The sequence below is a fragment of the Saprolegnia parasitica genome, assembly GCF_000151545.1.
Source record: "Saprolegnia parasitica CBS 223.65 unplaced genomic scaffold supercont2.155, whole genome shotgun sequence".
Classification (NCBI taxonomy): Eukaryota; Oomycota; class Saprolegniomycetes; order Saprolegniales; family Saprolegniaceae; genus Saprolegnia; species Saprolegnia parasitica.
The window spans coordinates 32220-41210 of record NW_012156549.1 but is presented as its reverse complement, the minus strand read 5'-3'; the positions used below and the strand labels follow the sequence as shown (position 1 = coordinate 41210).

General features: G+C 58.6%; 3 protein-coding genes across 3 annotated transcripts in view; 1 reads left to right on the top strand and 2 right to left on the bottom strand.

Moving 5' to 3' along the window:
* The window catches only part of SPRG_21494 (TKL protein kinase), a gene marked incomplete at both ends in the record, with an annotated part of 1444 nt that extends 303 nt beyond the window's left edge, over positions 1-1141 (bottom strand). The window contains 4 exons of the mRNA XM_012354320.1: positions 51-549; positions 597-757; positions 956-1054; positions 1100-1141. Coding sequence (XP_012209710.1) covers positions 51-549; positions 597-757; positions 956-1054; positions 1100-1141 — 801 coding nt within the window. The remainder of the gene's footprint in view (positions 1-50; positions 550-596; positions 758-955; positions 1055-1099) is intronic.
* A 1913-nt stretch (positions 1142-3054) lies between these two features.
* SPRG_21493 (hypothetical protein) lies at positions 3055-5224 on the top strand (the record flags this gene model as incomplete). Its single annotated transcript, XM_012354319.1, has 2 exons — positions 3055-5152; positions 5208-5224. The coding sequence occupies 2 exons, from the start codon at positions 3055-3057 to the stop codon at positions 5222-5224; spliced, it is 2115 nt and encodes a 704-aa protein (XP_012209709.1).
* Positions 5225-6806: 1582 nt separating this feature from the next.
* Positions 6807-7826, bottom strand: SPRG_21492 (hypothetical protein; the record flags this gene model as incomplete). The annotated part of the gene is made up of 2 exons (XM_012354318.1): positions 6807-6986; positions 7017-7826. 2 exons carry the CDS (start codon positions 7824-7826, stop codon positions 6807-6809), a joined length of 990 nt encoding a protein of 329 aa, XP_012209708.1.
* Between the last annotated feature and the right edge of the window lie 1165 nt (positions 7827-8991).

Here is an 8991-nt window from a genome sequence, read left to right as displayed (position 1 = left end):
GCCAGCGCCTTGTACCACGGTGCACACGTCGCACTCACCGCTGGACGAACGCGGCCGTTGCGAATGTTGTCGGTGAGCGCCCACATGTCGAGGTTCAAGTCCCAGTACGGCAGTTGGAATGTGTCGAGCTCGGTCATGATGACACCGAGCGAGTAGACATCGGCGGCGGCCGTTGCGGCGGCCGTTGCGCCACTTGCACCAGAAAGCACCTCAGGTGCACACCACGAGAGCATCGACATGGGGCGGTCCATAAGACTGGCGTTGGCGTCGCCGAGGTTGGCGACCTTGATGTAGTTGGTGTTGCAGAGCAAGACGTTGTGCGACGTCAAGTCCCGATGGAGAAAGCCGTGGGCATGGAGGTCTGCGAGCGCGTTGGCGACGACCCACAGCACTTGCTGAGCTGTAAAGCCCCTTGGGACGGCCTGCGCCTCCCGTTTCTTGTCCAGAAAATCGCGCAGATTGCCGAGCGACATGTACTCGGTGATCATCAGTGGATGTTCTTCTGTGCCCGTGATACCACGTAGTTGCAGCAGGTATGGCGACTTGCACCTACTCGATGAGATAAGCATGGAAAATGCCACGCTTTCAGGATGTACACGTCCAGCGCGGTGATTTCAGCAGTGATGGCGGGCGTGTCGCGGGGATGGAGCATGGACTTGACCGCGACACCCTCTCCGCGGTAGTGACCGTGCTCGATGAGACACTTGTGGCCGCCCGAGCTGAGCTTGATTTTCCCAATCACCTCGTCCGGAAGAATCTACGAGGTAGCATGAGGCCAATGTAATCTTGTCTAGGCGCCGTACCGGAGTCGGGGGCTGGGCCACAACCGCGTAAATTCTGCGGACGGCGTCTCGGCGACAACACGTCATTGCAACTGTGAGCGCCGTGTCGCCATTCTGTGCCATTCAATATAAATGTACCGTCAACCTCCGGCAAGGATGCGATATCCACGCACCGTGTTGCGCTTGGTCGCGTCGGCGTTGGCCGCAAAGAGGCGGTGCATGACCTGCTCGTGGCCGTGCTGCACGGCGAGCAATAGAGGCGAGTTCAAATCCTGTAAAAAGAGTCTTTTTCCATCATAAAAGATCCGAAAATGCACCTTGTCGGTCGCGTTGACGTCTGCGCCATCTTGAAGCAGCATCTCGACAATGGCGGCGTCGCCCGTCGTGGCCGCGATGCTCAGAGGCGTCTGGCCACACTAAAAGTAAGAAATAAGCGCTGGGATAAGAACAGGAGACTCATTATACGCCATTGGATTGGTTGGGGTTGGCATTCGCGATCAAAAGCATGGCCACGATTGCCTCGCGGCTCATATGGGCGGCCAAGCAGAGTGGCGTCGTCCCGGCCTGTATGGAAACTATCAAATCTTCTCCGCTAAAATGACGACGTGTACCGAGCCAGCTTGGTTGACGTCCGACTTGGTCTTGATGAGATGAACAATGGTTGGAATCGCGTTGGCTTCGATGGCCGCCAACAGCTCATCGGTGGGAGTCTGCGCATTTTTAAAGAAACTTCGAAAAGAAATGTGTGTACCACGATATCCGGAGCCGATACGGCAAGAGCAGCCTAGACCATTGTTAATATTGACAACTACCAGTCGCTCGCCAACGTTTGGGATATTAGTGCGCAGCAGACTGACAATAGCGTCGTGGCCCTTTTCCAAGGCCACGGAAAGCGGTGTTTTGCCGGCCTACACACTCGGTACAAACTGCGACAAGAGGCGGGCGCACCTGCGTCGGCGTGTCAATGGCAGCGTGGTGCTGCAGTAGTAGCTCCACGAGCTCGGTATTATTGCTCGAGGCGGCGATGTACAAGGCCGTCATGCCGTGCTACAATGTGTACATTACTCGAATCGTGAACGTCAAACATGCTAATCCTACCGTACTTGTGCGGCTGTGGACGCTGGCCCTTGCCTGCAAAAGCACTTTTGCGACGTCGTTGTGCTTGCTCACGGCCGCAGCCAGCAGTGGCGTCCAGCCTTCCTACTCCAGGCATGAGACACACACCATCTCTCAACTTGATGAGCCGTGCATTATCGGGCTGGTCCACGTTGGCGTCGTACTTGATCAGCAGCGACACCACGTCCCGATGCCCGTTTTTGGAGGCGAGGAGGACCGCGGTGAGCCCCGCCTAATTGCACTTCAGAGAAACAGGGAAACATTGTGGTACCTCATTGGCAGAGTTGACGTCGACGCCGCTGCCTAGCAGGCGACTCACCTCGTTCAGGTTGCCAATCTCGGCGTTAAGGAGAAGCTACACGGTCAATGAGGCTGCCTGCGACTTCGTGTCAACCCGGTACCTCGGATATCAACGTCGTCGTGATAGGACGTGCGAGCTCGGTCATGGTCGAGCGTGTTTGGAAGCGAGTCAGTCGGGCGCTCGTTTCAACCACTCACGAAACCGGTGGCGACCTTCAAAAGTTGATGACTTGTGGCCGAGCATTCATTCCCCACCGAGCGGGCGGTTGATTCGTCGGGTACTGAAAGGAATCGAGTTAAAACTCCTAGTGTCCGTTGCCGTCGTTTTCACCAAAATAAGGAAGGAGCAGTCGCCGACTTGCAGCATGACGAGCAACCTCTGGAAGGAGTTCCAGCGCCAGTGCATTGCCCGCGAGACCGCTGCCGCCGTGAGCACTCAATGCGAAGTCGCACCAAGTGCCGAACGCCCTGCAGCACCCATCAAAGAGGATAGCATCTCTCGGCTGCAGGCCGACTTGGCGAAAGGACCGCGATTCTACCCAGCGTCGACGAACCGATCTCGGCATCGACGTCCACCAATCAAATACCGTCGACGGCGCCACGTAAGGAAGACTTCGTGCCTGCAGCCGTCGATGACGCGGCGTCACACAGCCCATCCGGCAACCCACAGCCAAGAACAACGCCACCAAAGCCGCTGGCCAAGCCCAAGGACGTCTCGACCCAACTATGTTCCTACTTCAACTCGCCGGGCGGCTGCAAGTGGAACGACCGCTGCTCGCGGCGCCACGTCATCGACACCAAGGCGCAAGAAGCTCGGGCGCGGGACGTCGCTGCGTTTGCGTCGCTTCAAGACACCATGCGCTCGACGCTCGAAACAATTCGCGCCGAGATGGCCGCCAAGTACGACCAAGCCAACCGGTTGGACGTGGTCATCGTCATGGACTGCACCAGCTCGATGGGGGCGTGGATTGCATCTGCGAAAGACGCGTCGACGACCATCATTCGCAACATCCAGACCGACCACCCCAACGCTGTCGTCCGCATCGGCTTTGTCGGGTACCGCGACTATATCAACGGCAACGACCGCATCGCGTCGATTCCGCTCACGACCAACACGTCGGACGTCCACGCTTTTATCAGCCAGCTCCGTGCCCGCGGCGGGTGTGGCAACTTTGCCGACGTCCCTGGCGGCCTCGCCGAGGCCCTCGCGATGCGCTGGGAGGCCGACGCCAAGGTGATCATCTTGGTCGGTGACGCGCCGTGCCACGGCAAGGAGTTTCACGACCGCTACAACGGCACAATGCACCCGTCGACGCCGTGCATTCGGGAGCAGATGCGCACGATGGCGCGCACGGGCATTGATTTCCGGTTCCTCGAGATCGTGCCGGCCAACACGGCCAAAATGGTCGCGGTTCTCCAGGCCGAGTACGCGTCGACGCTCGCCGACGACGGCTTGGCGCGGTCGTTTGCATCCGTGTCGCTCTCAGCGGTCGGTGACGAGGTCAAGTTTGGTGACGTCGTGCGCCAGATCAGCAGCGATTCACTGAGAGCGAGCAAGTCGCGAAGCGTCATTGCCAGCGTCCAGGCCGTCACCACGCGCGAGAGTCTGTCGTTGTTGGACAAGGTGGGCGAGGAGGACGACGACGACGGAAACGACGACGACGACGAAAACCTTCTGGAATCGACGTCGGCGGGTAAGGACACGCCGGTGGCCGCGCAGTGGACCCCGCCAACGACGACGACGCCGCTCAACTGGAGTGACGTTAAAGCGTGTCCCGAGATCAGCGCTGTGCGTCACTGCAAGTACATCAAGCGAGAGTGCAACGACATGGCAAAGCCCCAGACGATCACGACGTCGCAGGCGACGACGATCAAGTTTATGCCGACACCGTTCGCCAAGGGCACGATGCGCACGGCGCATGGCATGATCGACTGCAAGCTCGACCTCCGGCTTGTGGCTAAGTTTTATTTTGGTACCGCTGCCGCCATCGATTACCACGTCCGGACAGACGTCGAGATGACCGCGATCGCCCGACGGCTCGCGATGGAGTTTTCCAAGTCGCCGCACGCGGGTGCTGGCGTCGATTTCATTATGACGTGCTGGTACGAAGTCAAGGGCCGGCCGTTGTTCACGGCCGAGCCCTACATTTCTGGTGAGTACCACAAGTACAATAGCAACGGCGGGTGGGTTCAAACCGCGTTGAACGATCATGTCGCGACGGCCCAAGCGTTCAGTCATTTTACATACGTCCACACACTCGGAAGGCTCATGGTCGTGGACCTGCAAGGCGTCGGCTCCATCTACACGGACCCGCAGCTCCATACACTGAATGGGAATGCATATGGCCACGGCAACTTGGGCGTAGCTGGCATGCTGCGCTTCCTCGAGACGCACCGATGCAACCACATTTGTCGTGCGCTGCAACTGCCGCTATGCAACGACAGCGACGTGTCACCGGCCACGACGGCGAGAGACGACCAGACCATGACGCGCAGCTGCTCGCTGTGCGGCACCATCTACACGATGCTGCACTCGGCCTTTGTCGCCGAGCTTGCCGCCTACGCAGAGCTTCTCTGTGCGACGTGCACACTCAAGTTTCAGTCGTCGATGGTCGCCAAGCCGTGCGTGACGTGCAAGCAACCAAAAGAGTACTCGCAGTTCTGGTACGACATGAAGGGCCTCGAGACGCCCAAGTTTTGCAAGGCGTGCAAGGGCAGCGGTCCCAAAAAACGAAAGACACCGCTGGGGCCGCACGGTATCGTCATGAAGGCGATCGCGCTGGCCGCCGACGCGGACGGCTGGGCGCCTCTGACCAAGCTTGGGACATCGCTCAAGACAGTGGACCCAACCTTTGATGCCAAGGCGCACGCGTCCGGGCTCCTCGACCTCTTACGCACCTTTCGCAACATCGAGGTGCGCGAAGAGATTGGCGTCTCTGGCTCGTACTCGGCACGTATTTTGAAGAAACGACCACTAAAGTAAACATTTACTAGTACTCGGCGGGGTAGGTTGTTGCGTAGTCTAGCTTTCCATCCGTAGGAGCTTGAACAGCGAACCGCGCCGCCAATCTCGCAACCTGCTCGATCTCGCTAGTGTTAGTCGGCACATGTTATTGCGACAAGGGTCTTCGAACAGCGCACAATTGAGAGATTTTAAGAACGCAGCGAGTATTCGACGGCTGCCATGGTGTCGTTAGTGTTGCGCGTGGAATCGCTTTGCCTTAGTCGTATTACGCCCCGTTGTCGCCGCCGTCCGCTCGTCGAGCTCTTTTGCGATGTCGTTGAGCGGTCTTTGTACCCAGACGTGCACGTCCAAGTCGACTCGATCAATGACGCCGACGCCATCCTTCCTTCTCCGCGTTGCAATGGCTTCTTTTAAGCGTCTCTGTCATGCAACTCTGGACGTCGCCATCCCCACGGAACGGAATCCAATGCGACGTACTCGACGCCCTTCGCGTTGCGCTCAACCGCATGGCTTACCGCCAGCGGTACGGTATATTAAATTTGTACTACCATCGCACACGTTTTGTACATGCGATTATAATGGCTAACATGATGTGATGGCTCTGGAGGTGGTAGAAGGACCATAGCGTTCACGTTAGGCGTCTGCACGCTGTGAGCAATTATCCATCGACGATCCCAGTGCGTGAGTCTTGTTCCGACGACGTGTCCGGATATTTCCGGATACTAACTAGTAGCAGGTGCAATTCCAAAATGGCTGCCACGAAAACGAGCCACGTCACCACCGGCGCAGGAGCAGCAGCGCCGCGTTCAGTGCGCGCGCAGCATCTTGCGACATCGAGCTCGATACCCCCGAATCGAAAATGCGATCCATCGTAACATTTATACAAACGAAGCCGTAATGGAGATGTCGCCTGCGGGCTCGTGGTTCCTGCGCCGATGGAAGGACAACGCAACGTTACGACGACGGCGGCCAAGCACATACAATAAGCAGCGACGGTTTGGATGCTCATGGCTGGCACGCGTGGCGCGGCTCTCCTGGACACCAAGGGGCAAGCCACGACTCATGGCGGCGATGCGCATAGTTTGTCTGCAGGAAGAGCGACAGGACAGGCGCGCCACCTCGAACGGATGACGAGGTCGAGTGCATCCTGCTGACGGTCGCGCGCAGCATGATGACGACCTTGATGACCGTCACGACGTGGGCGCATAGAGGACGTAGAATTTTTGCCGCTCAGATACAGTGGACGCGATGAGTTGGAAATTCTGCAGTTGTAGCCTCATGAGTTAGCCTTGTCGCTGCAACCCGCCACGCCACTCACAATGGCTAGCGGTCAATCGAGTCGTCTGCTGGCCACTCGCGCGTTGTACAAGATATCACGCGGAGAAGGACGCTGAGACGAGCGAGGAGTGGTGCTATCAGCCTCCGCACTCCAGAAATCGGCAACATCACCCAATACATCGAGATCGTACGCACGGACCACGTCGCAATGAACGAGTAGGTGATCGCCGAGCTCGGAGACGAAGCGACGCAGACCACGACGCCTCGCCTCCTGCGCTAACCTCCAAATGTCCTGCGCTAACCTCCCAATGTAGAAAAAACGAAGCAACGTGTTTCGTCGAATGCAGTTGTTTATCGTTATAAGCTTACGACCGCGTCCGGAGCCGGGCAAAATAGACGGCAGGGTTGCCGCTGTCTCGAATCTCGATCGCAGGGTGGAGGCGCATAAGCTCCTTGAGCCCGGACGCGTGATCCTTGACGGCAAACGTGGGCGCGATCCGCTTCAGGACTTGGCCGATCGTCGTTGCGGGGGCCCACCCATCGGGCTGTGAGGCTCGAACGATAGCATTTCGCACGATCTTGTGCCACGCCGGACGCTTTGGCGCGGCTGGCGCCTTGGTGCTTTTCTTGATGGCTTTGCATTGCCGGCAGAGCTTCGGCAGCTCCATGCCCTTCATCTTGTACCAAAACAACGAGTAGCTTTTGGTCGTGCCGCACACGGTGCACGCGACAGGCGTCAAGGACTTTTTGACTTCGAGCGAGCACGGGGTGCAGTTGATCTCCGAGTACTTGGCGAGCTCCGCGACAAAGCCCGAGTGGAGCAGCGTAAAGATGGACCCACAGAGCGGGCAGCTGCACGTCATGGTTTGGTCCGGGTGCGGCGTTCGCTGGGTCTCGTCGACGGGCGGCAACGTGCTCTTGTCGTATGGCGTCAGTCGAAGCGCATTGCAGATACGGTTGCACTTGTGGTTGGCGAGAAATTTTTGGATGCCGACCATCCCCAAGTTGCCTTGGCCGTACTTGGTCGTGTCAAGGGCGTGGATTTGCGGGTCTGTAAAGATCGAGCCGACGCCTTGCAGATCCACAATCAAGAGCTTCCCAAGCGTTTGCTGAAACGTAAAGTGGCTGAACGCTTGGGCCGTCAGCACTTGCGCGTTCGATTCGTCGCGGCCCATGTCTTCGGACCACCCATCGTTGTTGTTGTACTTGAGGTACTCGCCAGAAATGTAGGGCTCGGCCGTGAACAGCGGCCGGCCCTTGACTTCGTACCAGCACGTCGAGATAAAGTCGACGCCAACACCCGCGTGCGGCGACTTGGAAAACTCCATCGCGAGCCGCTTCGCGACGGCGTGCATCTCGACGTCGTTTTGAATTTTGTAGTCCATCGCGGCGGCAGTGCCAAAATATCACTTGGCGGCGAGCCGGAGGTTGTTGAACTTGCAGTCGATCATGCCATGCGCCGTGCGCATGGCACCTTTGGCGAACGGCGTCGGCATGAACTTGATCGTCGTCGCCTGCGACGTCGTTGTCGTCTGCGGCTTTGCCAAGTTGTTGCACTCGGGTCGAATGAACATGCAGTAGCGAGTCGCGCTGATCTCGGGACACGCTTCGACGTCACTCCAGTTGAGCGGCGTCGTCGTCGTTGGCGGCGTCCACTGAACAACGTCTGGCGACGCTTTGGCCGCCATCGCCTCTTTCGCGTCTGTGTCGTCGTCGTCGTCGTCGTCATCGTCGTCCTCGCCAATCTTGTTCAACGTGGACGTATGTGGCTCGCGCACAGCGACGGCCTTGACGCTGGCAATGACGCTTCGCGATTTGCTCGCCTTCAGCGAATCGCTGCTGATCTGGCGCACGACGTCGCCAAATTTGACTACATCGCCAGACTCCGAGAGCGACACGGACGCAAACGACCGCGCCAAGCCGTCGTCGGCGAGCGTCGACGCGTACTCGGCCTGGAGAACCGCGACCATTTTGGCCGTGTTGGCCGGCACGATCTCAAGAAACCGGAAATCAATGCCCGTGCGCGCCATCGTGCGCATCTGCTCCCGAATGCACGGCGTCGACGGGTGCATTGTGCCGTTGTAGCGGTCGTGAAACTCTTTGCCGTGGCACGGCGCGTCACCGACCAAGATGATCACTCTGGCGTCGGCCTCCCAGCGCATCGCGAGGGCCTCGGCGATGCCGCCAGGGACGTCGGCAAAGTTGCCACACCCGCCGCGGGCACGGAGCTGGCTGATAAAAGCGTGGACGTCCAACGTGTTGGTCGTGAGCGGAATCGACGCGATGCGGTCGTTGCCGTTGATATAGTCGCGGTACCCGACAAAGCCGACGCGGACGACAGCGTTCGGATGGTCGGTCTGGATGTTGCGAATGATGGTCGTCGATGCGTCTTTCGCAGATGCAATCCACGCCCCCATCGAGCTGGTGCAGTCCATGACGATGACCACGTCCAACCGGTTGGCTTGGTCGAACTTGGCGGCCATCTCGGCGCGTATTGTTTCGAGCGTCGAGCGCATGGTGTCTTGAAGCGATGCAAAGGCCGCGACGTCC